Source organism: Theobroma cacao, chromosome 9 (assembly GCF_053813885.1).
Source record: "Theobroma cacao isolate CCN51 chromosome 9, ASM5381388v1, whole genome shotgun sequence".
NCBI classification, from domain to species: Eukaryota; Viridiplantae; Streptophyta; class Magnoliopsida; order Malvales; family Malvaceae; genus Theobroma; species Theobroma cacao.
In genome coordinates, this window is record NC_142647.1 from 3321138 (window position 1) to 3337741 (window position 16604).

Genomic DNA, 16604 nt, shown 5'->3' on the forward strand with positions numbered 1-16604 from the left:
TGTATTTCTACTCTTTTCCTTTTTTTTTTTTTTGTTTCTTTTCATTATTCTCCTTGAAATGTTGATGCTGCGACTGAAGGCTCAATCCATCTTCAGTCGTGGTATATGATGAAAGGTACCCAACGCAAAGACATTTTAGGCTCTAATCAGGAGCTCATACACATTACTGTTATTATCTCCACTAACACGCTTCAACATTTCAAAGCTTTTACGACTTCCTAAGAAGTCAATTCGTTTGAAATTTACATATCCACAGTCTACTGTCTCTTTGCTAGAGTACACTGCTCGAAGCCGGTCAGCATGCCGTGAGTCGGTGTGAATAGCAGCCTCTACTTCATGAGCTGACATGTTCTCCTACAAAAGAGAAGCAACGCAAGCAAAAGTTTCTGGTAAAGATTGATTGCCTTTGAACATGTTGCATAAACAAGATATTATATCTGCATATACAACCCAGTTAAGTACAATAATTTGGGGAAGAAAAACTTATCCAAGTCATACCTGATAAAAGGCATATATATAATCCAAAACCTGCAAACATGTAAAGCCGTTATCGCTGAAATATGTCTGTGAAGAAGGCCCCATCTCAGAAAATCGATCAACCGGAAATTGTATTGTAAGAAAGTGGTTTTTGAATATCAACTCATTTTTCTCACTGCCAACAAGTTATAGAAAACAGATGGGAGTGAGATAATGCGCTAATTAAATTAAAACATGAAAAAGAAAAAAACTAATGGGACAAATGACAAATTTCTATAACAGCAGAATGTGACTAATAACCTTTCTGTAAGTGACCGGGTTAAGTTAGTAAAAGAGGCCCCATAGTCCTTGCCATCCCCATTTGCATCAAAGAATACAGATTGATGATCACTAGCATCTTCACTACTAAAAGAGTCGGTGTAAATAGAAGCAGTTGAAGTAGGCTCAGATATTGACCAGCAAATTGAATCCAGGAGACTGCTTGGGCTTATTGGACGGATTGGGGTTTGACAAGTCTGAAAGAAAACAGATGTTCAAAGAAATGCAATAGTTCACAACAATACATAAAATCATTTCAGTAAAGTAGTCTTTAATTATATGCTAGATAAATACCTGCATTCCATAAAGAAAGCATAAGCAAGTGCATACACATGCTTGTGTTTGAACACAAACAGATGAAATGGGTAGCAATCAGCTTACATTTTTGCAATTTGCATGGCATGCATGCTGTAAGATAAGGAGCCTCCATAGATTACACACTATGATATGAAATATAGGAAACCACTGATTGTCAAAAATGAACAAGTGAATCATATTCAGTGAGCAAGCCCATCAATACCTTTTAGTTTGCCTCCAGCAACTCAGAAGTCAATCAATCTGACACCTAATATCATTTTGGCAGCGTGCTTTCTAACGTGCATGAATAGATGAACAAGGAACCATGGTGTGGTTAGCGCTGCAACCATTCAGCGTGTCCCCACTCAAATGCCCAAGGTTCATCCAGTTAAACTTTCTTCCACGCAATTGAGTTTACAGTTAAAATGACTTACTGTAGTCTCTCGGGTTTTACATAGTATAGTTTCAATTTTTAACATTAAATAACAAAAACAGTGATGCCTAATTGCTCAAGTCAAGAATGAGGCATGGTTGAAAATATCCAAGGCTCTTTCACATGATGATAACAAGCATGACAGGATAAACCCACATTAGTGTGAAGCCCTAAAACATACTGAACATAATTAACCACTTGCCTGCATACGACGACTGCGACGATTTCTAACCCCAGTTTTAGCTAAATGAACAATCTGTTGCCTCTCTTCATGACTTGCATTCCTTCTGAAGCTCTGAGTATCTTGAGTGAAATTGGCCACATTATTTTCCTATTAAAACAAAAGTAAAAGCTTAACATTAGCATAATACTCAGAGAAGCTAAAATAAACAACAACAAATCAGCACACAAGCATACAAGAGAACATCAATTTAATGAATTAAAACGCATCAAAACTGACGAATGTAGATGGTTGAAACCTAAACTGAACCTAATTAGCAGAAATAAAAAGACTTGACCCCTAAATGGAGAGCTTAAAAGGTCAATAGCTTGAAAGAAATCTGTTAAAAATTGTGATTCTGAATCTGTACAAGCATGAGCTTATCAATTGGAGAGTTCACCTATAAATCATCCATCATCACCCAATTACAGTCTTCTGTTCATCCACACCTTCAAAATTGTTCTAAGTGGTTCAATCTATTCCCTTTTTTCATATACAATCATTCATGCTTGGTCCTATTCCATTACCCTAACAACTAATATATCCAGCATCACAGGAAAGGAATAATCAGGCATCTTTTGCTATCATAGAAGTAAAAGATGTGGATCTATTTCTCAAATGAGTTCCAGTACAATTATCATAGGAAAGAAATGGCACTGTATCCTAATTCTGACAACAAAATATTAGAAAATACCTCTCCTATAATGCCATTATGAGAATTTTCAAGCACTGCCCCAATCTGCCTAGCCAAATCAGCAGACATGTGAACAAGCCTCTGCAGACACCTATCCTTAGCTGTTTTCAGGACCCACAGTGGCTGAGACATATTAAATATCAAATCAGTTTCAGCATAACAAAGCATTGATTATTGGTAGAAGTGTTATGCATATTGCCTGTGATGACATCATACGAAAACTGGGAGAAATAACAACAATGTCAGAATCAAAATCATTATATGATGATGCACAAAATACCCTATTCGCATAATGCACTCGTACACACTCACTGTAACAATGTTGTTAGAGTGGCCAATATATCGTTGGATAGAATTCCCTTCACACACTACATGACTTGCACTGCAACCAATAAACCATCGATCTACAACTGTGGCCCCTTCTTTAGAAACTGCCTCAAGAACCTACCAACATATTAAATGTGTCAAAGAATTGCTAAAAGCGACATACAAGTTGAACATAACCAAAATAGTGAGTTATTTACTAGTCTGGCAATGATATATAGACAGTGACACACCAAATCTAGGACCTCAGTTCATGATTTAAACCATGCAAGATATTCTGAACTAGCATTTCAAAGAGGAAAAACTAATTTTAAGGAGGAAATTGAATATCACCTTACTCCGCAGTTCATCTGAAATATCAGAATCAATGTACATAGTATGACCAGATAGCGTTGCGTCCATACTTTTATTAGGATCTCTACCAGAAAATCGTACATTTGGTTTTTCCATCATGCCAAATTTCTTGCCTTCGTGAAAACCAGCAGGAAGACATGAACTTTCAGTAGCAGTAGACCTAACAAGCCGATTCAACTCATCTACACGTGTGCCATGTTCTCCAACACCCTTCACAGTGTAGAGTGATTCACTTAACCTTACTGCAGTAAATGGAGAAAAAAAATGATTTTTATACCACTAAATAACAGAAATCAAATTAGTTCTCAAAGTTCCTTTACTTTTCAAAATACTCAAGCTCTGCTTATCCTAAGAAATCAGGGTTTCACTTCCTTAAATTACTAACAAGGATGAATGCTTCCTAAACCATGTAAAGAAATCTCACATGGAAGTTACTTATCCACAACTGAGATGCACATAAGCAAGGCACCAAAATTGCACCATAGAAGTCTCACTCTATACTACCTGGACAATTGTGCAGACAGACCGTAAGCTGATTATTTCTGAATTATACGATTCTATGGTAGAATTTGAAATAAAAAAGACACTTGGAGATTCCAATTAAGAGTTCAAAAATCAGCCACATTATAACAGCAGATGGTTCACGGAACATATCAACTGCAATCAGCATTGTGGTTCAGCAGCTGGTAACATAAGTATCATATTCTTATTCCTGACACTTATCCAAATTCTGAAATCGATTCCTTAAACGGAATATTAGGAGGGCAACAGTATCCAAATTCTGAAATCGATTCCTTAAACGGAATATTAGGAGGGCAACAGCATCTGCTGTAAGATAATGTAGCTAGAATTTTCATATTGGACAAACTTATAGCAGCACAAAAAGAGCATATCCCTAATACAGCATAAAACATATCACAACAGGGAAGTAAAAAATGAGAAGTAGCCTAAACTTACCATTCCTCTTGACACTATCCACAAACCATCCAAGTGTAACAACGAACAGACCATTTCTTGATCCATGTTTTAAAGCATGCTCAAACTTGCGTCCGCTAACGCTGTAACTAAGGATTAAGGTTGACAGAACTATTGCAACAGTAGAAACAATAGGTAGACAGACAATAGGAAACATCATCATCATACACATAATATCCATCTGGTAAGTACAATAACGTCAGAAAATTTTAAACATATTGATCCTACTATTTTCTCTTTATTCCAAAATCAGCCAAGTTTCAAATTATGCCAAAATCTAAGTCATTTGAAAAGAACAATGATAACGAGAAAGGATATCTGGACCACCAAATGGGTACATTGAGGATGTAAACTAGGACTATATTGACCACCTAATCTCTCCGTTGCTTCCATGACTTGTTTCCTTGCTTCTGAACACAAAAAATACCAAACATGAACTTTAAGGGAGGAAAAAACTGAACTTATATAATAGCAAAACAAGATGAGTCCAATTACACAAGTTTAATTAAACTCAGACAGCAGTAAACTGTAACAAGTACCCAAATTGATCTAACAGAACAAGAAGCCAAAAAAGAGTCGTAAGAAGAAACAAAAAGGGCATTTACTTAGGGACAAAACATAATTACCAACCTTTAGATAAGCCAGTAACGCAAATAACCAGACCAGAAAATGGACCGGTGGATCGAACCGTTAACGGTTCAGAGCCAAGAGAGGTAGAAGCAGGGGACATTGGTTCAAATGATCGGAAACTTCTAAATGAAGGTACTGAAGGCGAGAACCCAACAAACAACCTCGAACAACCTTTGCTGTTTATCACTTCCACCCTGTTAAGACCACCCATTTTTTTTTTTATTCACCTCAAATTTTCAGACAAAGATTCAAACATTATTCAAGAAAAAAAACCATAATGAGCAAACGAATTTAAAAAAACCCAGAGAAAGTAAACTCGAAATAAGTGAGTCAAAAGAATATAGAGAAGGAATCTTGAATGAGAAAAAAGAGGAATCAAAGAAGGAAAGGAAGAAAAAGCAAGAGAGTGAAGGCAAATGGAAATCAGAGACTGGAGACAAAACAGGGATTTTTTTTCGTTTTTTGAGTGTGTTAACTTATATATATATAACAGGCTTTAGCGAAAGAAAAAGGTGAATTCTTTTTGAAAGGAGTGCTTGTTTTTGGGCTCTGCCATAGAGTACACAGAGAAACTTTGGGTGGTGGTTTTTTAGCTTTATTGAGTGTTCTTTTGAATACGAACCATTTCAAAGTTTGCAGGGCGAAAAAGCCAGCCAAGCCAACTATCTAAAGCACGGGGACAAAGGTTTTTTTTTTTTTTTTTTGCCAACTTTTTTCTCTTTTTACTGTAAATTTCTCGTGCTTTCAAAAGTTTGATCCTTTTTTCTTTCTCCAAAATGGGCTTGTGATTTCAATGAATTCACGAGCGTACCATTTGCCCAAGACCTAGCCAAGGCTTCAGGGGCTCCACCAGGGCTGAGGCGGGAGGCCCCTATCTTAAGAGCGAATAGCGGCAATGGTTTGAGTTCTAGCCAGTTAGGCAAATATGGGCTTTGATCATTTTTTTATATAGTTTTTGCTGTGATGGTGACTTTGATGAGTTTGTGAGATTTTATCAACTTGAAATAGAATAGACCTGTTCTTTTCACAGCTACTTTGCCTGGTTTTTCCCTATTACCAGTCTCTTTTTCAAAGCTTGAAATCCAAAAGATGCCCTTTGTTGCCTTATTAGTTTTGGTTTTTAATGTACCATCTTCCTTTCTTTACCTCACTGGCACTGCTATACTTCACATGATCTTTTGAATGATTTTGATGTGACCCCTTTTTATCTCATATACACATTTTTATGCAATAAAAATGGTATGACCTTACACTAATTTGTGCTGAATAAAGCATATGATTGGAACCCATTGAGTAAAGAAAGCAACTTGGGTTGTTTCTTGCTACTTTTGAATTGACAATCAGCTTAGTATTGGCTTGATTCATTACCAATAGGAGGTTGTAATCAATAACAACTTAAATACAGAGGCATGGAAACAAAATAGTGGTCGCAGGGCAAATTGATGTTCATGCCAATCTGTATAATTGCTTTTTTTTTCCTTCTCAATAATCCCAATTCCACGGTCTGTGTATATTTGTGGATGAGAAACTGGATCAGCTATATTCTCATCAGATACAATTTTCCTGTAATATTGAAAGCGACCGAGATTTCTCGGATTTCCCTGCATTTATGTAGGCAAGCAGGAACTGAATATGATGCAGCTTCCTGTTGCTCTCTTTCATTTTCTGCTGATTGTAAGCCTTGGCATGCGTTTTGCCTTTGCATTTGCTTTGGGATTCAATTATTGCGTAATTTGAAAGAAACAAACGCTGGCAAGGCTGCCATTTGGAGTGTCCATTTGTTCACGGATACAAGTCATTTTCCTTGGACAAACTTTGGTGTCACAATATAAAGTTGACCACTATTATTAAATAGGGTTCCTGTCACATGCAATATACTTTTTAGCAAAAGGGGATGCGTGACCATGGCAGCAGCAAGCAACTGCAACTGCATCTTCTAGCATATATTATAGCATTGTTGACTCTCTATTTTCTATCCCCTCATACGTGTATATGATTTGTTTTATACACGTATACGTCAGATGTAGTTTGAAAACTCTTGTAGTATGTGATTAATTAGCCACATCTGACATCTTTATGTTCTTGGAATCATGAAATGTCTGTCACCTTGTATCAGAAAAACAAGTTGAGTCAAGTCATTACAAGCATGTGCTGCATTACCGTGTACTATAGGAAAGAAAGGGATATGAGATTAATAAAGGCTTTACAGTAATACGACCTGCGTAACTAGACAAATAATTGGATGCTGTCTCTCAAGGGAGCCAAGAAGTCCTTTTTTTTTGGCAGAGAGACAGGGTGGTTTGGTTGGATCATGGATGGTGGTTTCAGTTTGGGTACAGAAAAAGCAGTGATTACGGTGATCATCCGATGCTATCTAATGAAGATATGGAAAGAATCAGAGCCCAGAGCTGGAAATTTGGCAACTTCAGAAAAATTTGACCATCTGATCTGCATGCACATCATGACAAAGGCAAGGGAAATTAGTTCACAAGGAACTGATCACACTGTCCAATTATTTTGATATTTTTCTGGTTAGATCGAATTTCGTCCAATTATCTAGTGCTTATGAAGGTATGTGGGACATGACTCATGTATCATGATTCTGTCTTATTGTTCAACCATCTAGTGCCTACAAGATCCTATAGAGCAGGCCGCTGTCTTTCCAAGTCATTGTTGCTAGAGTACCAGAACAAAAGGAAAAATCAAATTGAAAAAAAAAACTAAAATTTTTCATATAAAATTCCAGCTAGTATGCCCAATCCTATATATCATATGTCATGAATTGGAAAGGGTATTATGTACTTACTTATTTCTAAAGAAAATCCATTTGGGAATCCATGTTTCCTCCATTTCTGCTTTCCCTTCTGTTAAATATATACAGCCATTAATCTTCAAATATATATATATATATATACAGCCATTGACCTTGGGATATTTTTTCCCCTTTAAGGTATCATATAGAATTTACAGAGGCTAGTCTAAAGAAGTGGTACAGCAAGCACCCAACTATCTATCTTTGTTTGTTCAAAATACCTAATTGGGGGCATGATCTATGGTAGCTATCCGCCTCAGCAACTAGACACCTAAACTTAAGCAGTAGGCTTTGTAGTATTAGATCAGTCAACTCCCAAAGAGATAACAACTTTTCTTTCAGCTGTGTAATCAAGATCATCAAGTTACTAAAAGGATAAAAAAAAAAAAAAAAAGACCAGATGGAGTCAATGGAGCTGTCATTTTCCATGAAACAAAAGAAACCTCCCCCAGTCTGGTTTTAGTCTTTTCCTTCGTGGAATCTTTCAATAAGACGAACTTGGGCTGGCTTGGCTAAACGAGGTCCATAAAGGTCACCCCATGCCTGCAAAAGGTTGGATCAGAGGCTGGGAGATTCCATGCTGAGAACTGAGCTCTGTCTCCGCAAGTGTAAAATAAGAGAGCCCCCTTTTGGAATGGCTAGAGCTAGGACATTATTATGAAATTTTTGAACACAACGAACTTAAAAGGAATACTACAGAAGAAGTGAAAGTCATACACTATACCCTTGTATTTATGTTTTTAATGTCAATGTTCCGTGAGTAAAAGGGTGTTGATGTGACGTTGAATTAAAAAGAGTAGATATGACCGTTGGCTTCGTGGACACAAAGGCACCAAACATGTCTTGAGAGTGTCAATGCACGTAAAGTCTCCACGTCCTTGTTGAAAGTAATTGTGCATTTTGTTTAGGTACTATCAATACTTATCTTAAGTTTGAAATATGCTTGGTCATGAAGTGATTGTTACATCTTCCTGTCAAGAATTGTGATCCCTCTTAAGTTGTTGTCTGCACTAATCTTTCTTTACCTTGCTCGCTGCCTTTCAAATCCTTGATCTATGGGTGGAAGTTTGGAACTTAGCCGCCTTCTCCTAATGGCATTGATCCTTCTTATGTTTCAGTTTGACAGATGTGCTCACTCAGAGGATGCAAGTGACGGGAACTTGAATAAGAGCTTTGAAGAAGGCAATACACAATAATTGTACTTTTGATTTGCAGAATAAATAAGAATAAAATAAAATAATTATTTGGTGAAGATAAAATATAATGAAAATAATTATTAAATAGTTTAATATAACAAATAAAATAAAATAAAAATAATTATTATAATTTACTGTCATATTTGATTGATAAAAATAAATGTCCTAAGAACAAAAATATCCTTGTTTTAATAACATTTATTTCATAAATAACAAAATTATCTTTGATTTAATCATTGCCTGTCTTTCTTTTTCATCCAACGGCTTAGCTTTATTTTCACTTCACCAGGCTCACTATTCTTTGTTCCCTTTTTTTTCTCTCTCAATATGGCCAAAGCCTCTACCTCCAAACACCAACAACTCTCTTATTTACTTCCAACACATCTATAAATTTAGAAAACTCATATTTCAAAGCGAAAGTATAAAAAGCTTTGATTATTTTCTCGTTTTGGGTTATTTTTAATAAAATTTGAGAAAATGGGTATTTAGTTTTGATCACAAAACTCGAACTTTTAAGTCTTTTAAGCAAAACCCATTTTTTATCAACCTTAACCGGATTCCCAACTTTAAGTTTTCGTCTCTTTCTCTTTTTTATTTTTGGTTGTTTATCACAAAAAAAATTAAAGTTTCGAAGCTTTGATGCAAAGTCCATTTCATATTATATCAATCACGGATGACAGTAATGAGTTCTCAGTTTTGATCACAACAATCAAAGCTTGTGAACCTTTGGAGCAATACCCATTTTCAATTTATCAATTTTGAGTTGATTATCATCTTCAAAGATGATGTGTATGCTGAAAACGTGGAAGAGGAGGATGTTGGAAGAGAAGGAAGGAGAGGAAGAAGAGAGAAAAAAAAATATTTTATATTAGTAGGATTGTAATTTTCCAAACATATGAGCGGTCATTTAGTCTTAACCGTTTTGAAAGTTATTCCATTAGGAATGAAAAAGTTAATACCAGCGGAGAGGGTGAGTTTAGTAATAAATGACTTTTGCCAGATTTCGAAAACTAGCTATTCTTTAAGAATAGCTATTCCTTAACACCATTTCCAACCAAACAAAGGTAAATATAACGGATGGGAATAGACGGGGAATAGCTATTCCTCATACCAAATGCACCGTAAGTATCTGACAGGGGGCAAGTCTAGTGAAAGCTACTCGTTTTGTGGCAGAAGATTACGAGCAATTGGAGCTGGCAGAAATTAAACTTTTAATCCCTTTACAAGAGTTTTTAGTTTTTCATTAAACCAAAATCAGATGGTAGCATTAACCCAAAAGAAACTTCAGTATACAACCGAAAGTAAAAGTATTAACCATTCTTGAGAGATAACATACAAGTGAACCCAAGTACTGGATGAGAACAAATGAGAAATGTAAATCGAACAGCTTCAATATGTGAAGAGGTCTGAAAAGAAGAGCGCAGAGCTGAAATGGCTACAAGTAATATTACAAGCCAACACTTATAACCCTCGGGAAGAGCTCCAAATAGTTGATATATAGTCCCCCTTCATGTTAAGGAAAATTTGGGTTCCAACGCTATCAGTCATTCTTCTTGGAGGCCACTAATTTCCTGGCAATATCAGATTTTAGTTTGCAGCCCACAGAGAACGCTTCTAGAATCAAAGAATCAATTTCCTGCTCCTTTTTCTCATACACATAGAAAGCTATAAAGGCAAGTGGAAGTCCTGCAATCATACACCCCAAAAGTAAACACTCAGAACCTCCTTTTGGTTGCAATAAGAAAATGGTAAAGGAAAAGTTTATCGAAGGAAATAAGTTGATAAAGACGCCATATCCAGAACTCCAAACAGTGAAATATCTAATATAATCATTAGAAGTTTCACAGGATATTTCATGTGGGACAGGCAACATTTGCTGTCTGGAGTCTGGTCTACTAAAGGTTTCTCCCATGTTCTCTCATACAGATACCTATCGAAGCTTTTATTGGTATCTAAGGTGGCATATTGTGGCCAGCCGAGTACTAAGGGCACATTTTGTTCACAGAATGGAATAGAAAGGGAATATAATTGAACAGGAATAATTATTATGTAGTTTAGTTCATCGAATGGAATTGCCATTATGACGTTATTCCAATGTTTGGTTGGCAAAAATAGCTGTGGAATAACAAAGGAGTTGATATTGGCTATTCCTAGCTCTTCCAAAATGGCCATTCCGTGAAACAAACAATGTCATAGATGGGGAATGGCGTCATGAAGGAATATCTCTTTACAGGTGCCTAAGCCTCCGTTCCAGTGTGGGTGAGTGTTTGTGTGTGTGTGTGTGTGAGAGAGAGGAGCAAGAGAGAACCTATGACAAACATAGTCCGAAGTGACATGGCTCCAAGGAAGCTAAGAAGCAGTAGAGCGAAAACAACCTGTATCATTGCCAGAGCAAAAGGAAGTTAAGGCAAATGATTGCAGCTACAATAATTTGTCACGTTAGAGTATCCACAATGAACTGGCCTGATGACATAATTAAGCACACTTCTAAATTTACTCTAATAGTAATAGGTTGATAACAGGCCTAAAACACAGTGTTGAAGAAATGGAAGAGAAAAGAAAGAATCAAGAGGCATATGAGCTCATGTTTAACAGATTCAACATATCATAGATCTACTTAGGAATCTCAAATACAAAGAATGGAGGACCCATTCCCAGTACAATAATCAATCATTCACCAGTTATCTAAAAGAATATGAACATACAACAGAAGTAATGAGTCCAGAGGCTGCATTATCTTACACTGCTTTTCACAGGGTGTGATCAATACATAGCACTTAAATTCATAACAAGGAAATGTTCCCAGTACTATGTCTATATCTAACATAATTGAAAGCACACAAAATAATAAGACTAGGAAAATGATAATACCTTAAGGAACAGAATCCAATCCTTCCCCTTGCAAAGAGATTTCAAAACATTAACAGCACCATTCCAGGATGAAGCCATCAACATAACAACTTCCCGTGATTTCTCTTCTGATAAGTGGAAATTTGATGCGGGAACTTTCTCTACTTTATATCCCAATCTGCACCATCAGAAAATTACATTTATATCCAGTAGCTATTGTGCTCAGCCTTAGGAAATTTGCTTGTTTTAGCCTTCACATCGGTTAATAAGATCCTAAATACATAAAATCAAGCAGTGCAGATGATCCAGAAGCATCCATTCTTTAAAGCGCCAAGACCAAGATTATGATAATTTTTCTTTTTTTAAGTAAATAATATTCACATGCTTTCGAGAGAGAACCACATTACAAATTTTGGCAATTCCATTATTGCAATATAAGATTTTTCTTTTTTGATAATTTCTAACTTATCAGAAAAGAACATGTTGACATAATGACATGGAAAAGTGGGTAGGTATACATACATTCTATTTGGTAAACTGCCATGGATGAACAAAAAACTTAGTGACACCAAGAGAAGCTTCGAAAGTGCGGTAATAATGGTAGAACCCGAAGCAATGAAGTTGTAGTAGATTGCAAATAGTACTAACAGCACTGTCAGAGTCTGCCTTTTATTCTTCCAAAGTAGTGTGTCAGCAACTGCATAAACACAGATGGTTAAGCGATGTACAACATGCACAAGCATCGAATAACAATATCAATGCCATTATAAGTTTATAACACAGATTATCAACATTATCAGTACCACGTTCCAATATTATATCACTTGAACAACATATTGGAAGCTCAAATCTAAGATTTGCACTGTATTCCCTTCTACACTATCTCTCTAAATTTATCTACATCATATCATATCATAAATCCAATTGAAAGTCCAAGATTACGGGATAGTTTTCATTTGCACGGAACAAATTTGTGCAAGAACACAAACACAAACCATGCAATTTGGTAAGTAAAAGAAAACGAATAAAAGACAAAGCAATAAGGCAAAGGCTTGTCTTCTTGGTTTCTAAGGCCAGGGAATAGAAAGAACGTCTCTTTACAGAATGACTTTGCCAAATAAAAACGAATCTCAATCTGATTATATCAACTAAACTACCTTACAGTCACAAAGCACAAAAATACTAGTAAGATTACATCCTAACTCCTAAGTCCTAACTCTTACATAGATTGAAGACCATCCAAAATATTATAAAGAAAAGAAATGAAAAAGACATGGAGACCTGCAACAATGAGATTGTCAGCAATGTGAACAATGCTGCAGCACGGTGTTGCACTACAGTGGAACAAGTATGCCATGACTGGTAATGTTCTTTTTCTTAACCCAAAGAAAAAACAGTTTTCTCCTGCATCACTAGCCTCTCAGATAAATTGTAATCGAGAATTATAGGACAAGCCTAATCAAGTTGAATCTAAAACTTCCAAACTATATTTCAAGTTGTCTGAACTTTCGCTGGAGGCAATCAAAGTCAGCCAACCCGTGACATGGTAGGCTGTGACAGCCTACAGTTGAATAGTAGTCTGTTTCTTATGACTTGTGAGGATGTGTCCATGGTATGTAAGACAAGCACATTCAGACATCATAAAAGCAGCACAGAGAAATGAAATTACCTCTTCCCTGTCCAAGATAAACAGAAGCTTTAGAAGGCCCTTCTCTCTTGGGTGGATTTTCAGCTCTCAGATATGAGTATGACTCAATTGTCTTCTGTATACCATCCTGCAACATATTTAAAACGCATTGTCATAAATAAACCATCAATGTAATAAATTAGACTGTATTGAATATTGTCCATGCAAAGGATGGGCATTTAAATGGATTTCTATGCACAAACAAGAGGAAGCACTCATAAGTCTATGTTGTCCAACACTTCCAGTCTATAACCAATTTTTAGCTGATACAAAATGCTGAACATAGATGAGAAGAATGATCATCTGGTCAAATACATAGCCCAGTGCCATCTTGAAGGACCATAGGTCAACTAGGAACCAATCATGAGGAAACCTACTTAACTGAGAACGTTAGAAGAAATTGATAAATGTAATAGGACAAATTAAACATTGTTTCATTCTACTCTGTCAAATATAACCCAATCTACCAATTCCAAGTCTTCAAAAACCAAAGAAACCCAATGGGCAAAAAAATGCTGCAATGAAGTAGGAAAGCAGTTGAAACATGATAGAACCTCGAGTGAAACAAGTGGTGAATAGCCAAGCCGATCCTTTGCTTTTGAACAATCAAAAGATCTGCTGCAAGAGAGAAGTCTAACTCTCGAAGGTGTCAATTGTGGAACCTTCATGCCATATGGGCCTAGTAGCCGATATGTCCACTCGACCAAATATGCAATTGGCATTATAGCAAAGGCGGGAATCTTTATTTTCGGCCTGAAAACTACAGCAGTTCAGAAAAAGAGGAAGACACTAGGTATGAGCAGTTTCATAACCATAAAGCTCCTAAATTTCCACTAAAGGGAAATGGAGTTGGAAATGAATATAGCATACAGAAACAGATTAAGAAGATGCATTATTAGCAAATATCAATAAACTTAAAATGCCTTAGTGCTCAGCCTCAAAATAAAAATAAAAACCAAAAAAACAATAATAGCATAGTAAAAAACCCAAAATATACATACTAATAAGCAGTATTTTAGCTTATCTGAAACTTTTTGGGATTTGAGGGTCGGGGAGGAAAAAAAATAGACAAACTAGCGTTAACAATCTCAAGAACTGTTGGCACCTGATTTCAACAGAACATACAATGTTAATTTGTGGGGCAAAAAAGAAAAACAACTAATTCTATACAGTCAACACAGATGTATGAAAACTTTTCACAAAAATACACAGATTTAGGAAAAAAATCTCTTAAGACTTGCTTTTACAGACAGAGAAAATGAACATGATGGCACCAGGAACTTAAAAAAACCATTGAAGCTATTATATATTATCAAAATGAAAGAAAGAACAGAAAGTACCTCTGATAGCCAAGACCCTCGAGTATTTGGGAAACAAACTCCCAAAACTTGATTGGCTCCATATTGGTTACAAAATATGCCTGCAAAATCATTGTATAACCACTATCAAGCAAGGAATTGATTTTAGAAACAAGATATTAAAACTGATCTCCTGATCTCTTAGCTTAGTCAACCAACTACATAGGAAGGCAATAGGATAAACAGCACATCTTGAAGGATTACAACACCCCCCCCCCCCCCCCCCCTCAAATACCTAAACACTTATGTTGTAATAAGATCTTCTGTAAAATTTTAGCATCTTATAAAAGCATGCCTTTAGTGCTTGTAAGCTTTGACAAATCGCTCTTTATAGGACAGCCCATTAAATGATATTACAGCTATAGGTAAATGTCCTATATGCGGAGCGTACATCAGCACACTGAATTTACCATTTTCTCTCATCCCCATTTGAGAGCAATTACAGATTGAAAAAAAATGAAAGAATTTAAAAGAGTACCTGCCCTGCAGCTTTTTCTGCAACTTCTCCTCCAGATGCTAGAGCTCGTTCAGCACAAATATGAGCATGTGCCACATTTTCAACATAAGTGAAATCATATACATTGTTACCATCACCAATTATGAACTGATCAATTAAAACGTAAACAAATGAGAAGACAAGTTATTAAACAGGCATATGCCCTAATGAAAAAACTAATGAACATAACCACCTTGGATTTCCCTGCCCTTGCTGCAGATACCAAAGATGGAACCAACAACTTATCGCCAGGGCCAAAAATACTACTGGGACGTATGCAACAAGTTAGAAGCCCTTTAACCCCATTTGACTTGATGACCAATGCCTCTCCCTCAGCCTTTGTAGCTGAGTATGAATCATTATGCTGAAAAAGAAAAACTGAATCAATTTCAAGGGCTAAAAAGCATATATCAAAATCCTACTATAAAAATATATAATGAAGTCAGTACATCAGGTGGATAAGGCAGGGATTCATTGCCATTGAAGATTCCGTGAACCCCATCAAAAACGACACTGGGAGAGCTCGTATAGATAAGCCTTTTCACTTTAAGTTCAACGCAAGCCTCAATAACATTTTTAGTCCCTGCAAATTACAGTCAAAATATAAGTAAAAATGTTAAACAAAAGTTCAAATAGATTCTGAAACTCTGAAAGTATATTTTACCTTGAACATTAACCGAATGATGAAGCTGGTAGTTATTAATCGACGAATTAGGAGCCGCCATGTGGAAAACCACCTCAACTCCTTCCAAAGCTACAACAAAAATTAAGAACAATTCAATAGAACAGAAATATTAATAACTAGAGTGGATATAAATGCGAGTTTTGAAATAATGGGAGACCTTTTAGTACTTGAGCTTTGTGGCGAAGATCAGCGGAAACGTAACGAGCACGACCCGTACGTAAAGCTTCGCCGAGGAGTCCGTTTTCCTCGTACGGTTCGAGGTCAATGCTAGAAGGCAAATCGGCGATTCGAACAGCGAACATCTCGTATTTGATTAGCATTTCGACCAAATGACGGGCGGCGAAGCCTCTGCCGCCCGTTACCACGCACCATCTCTCCTCTCCCGACATTTTTCCACTCGCCGCCGCGACAGGAAAGGAATGAGATGAGATAAGGCAAGGGAAAAAATAAAGTCTAAAATGGGAAGGATCCCGATCTGGAATTGAGAAGAGTGAGAGTGGAATAATCTTTTTCTGGCAGTAGCTGTGGCCGAGACAGCGGGCCTGTCCAACTTATTGTCTTTTTTTTTTTATGAAGATATTTCAATTTTGGAATTGCAGCAAGACTTTTTTATAGATTGGGTCGATTTCATTTCGGTCTAACAAGTGCAAGGTGCTTAATGCTTATTGTTACACTTTGACTTTGGGCCACCGTGTTAGACAGGTTAAATGGTTAATTAAGACATATTATCTTTATTTTATGATTTTATATTATTATTATAAATATTAATATCATTTTTTGTCAAAAAAATATTTCTAT

At 36.3% G+C, this 16604-nt stretch overlaps 2 protein-coding genes across 3 annotated transcripts; both read right to left on the minus strand.

Moving 5' to 3' along the window:
- Positions 1-133: 133 nt before the first annotated feature.
- Positions 134-5471, minus strand: LOC18588174 (BRCT domain DNA repair protein). Of its 2 annotated transcripts, XM_088809556.1 has the most exons (11): positions 5345-5471; positions 4723-4916; positions 4410-4502; positions 4075-4176; positions 3097-3359; positions 2752-2883; positions 2440-2562; positions 1728-1856; positions 778-992; positions 499-652; positions 134-354 (listed from the first exon to the last, which is right to left on the minus strand). In XM_088809556.1, exons 2-11 carry the CDS (start codon positions 4820-4822, stop codon positions 136-138), a joined length of 1530 nt encoding a protein of 509 aa, XP_088665682.1. In that variant the 5' UTR covers positions 4823-4916; positions 5345-5471; the 3' UTR covers positions 134-135. The 2 variants fall into 2 exon arrangements, with proteins under 2 accessions (XP_088665682.1, XP_088665681.1); XM_088809555.1 differs by having other exon boundaries at positions 4723-5418.
- A 4468-nt stretch (positions 5472-9939) lies between these two features.
- Positions 9940-16386, minus strand: LOC18588175 (3beta-hydroxysteroid-dehydrogenase/decarboxylase). The gene is made up of 12 exons (XM_018128232.2): positions 15964-16386; positions 15786-15875; positions 15571-15704; positions 15315-15485; positions 15104-15229; positions 14608-14687; positions 13822-14020; positions 13250-13355; positions 12103-12277; positions 11602-11758; positions 11039-11105; positions 9940-10416 (listed from the first exon to the last, which is right to left on the minus strand). Exons 1-12 carry the CDS (start codon positions 16193-16195, stop codon positions 10271-10273), a joined length of 1683 nt encoding a protein of 560 aa, XP_017983721.2. The 5' UTR covers positions 16196-16386; the 3' UTR covers positions 9940-10270.
- Positions 16387-16604: the final 218 nt, after the last annotated feature.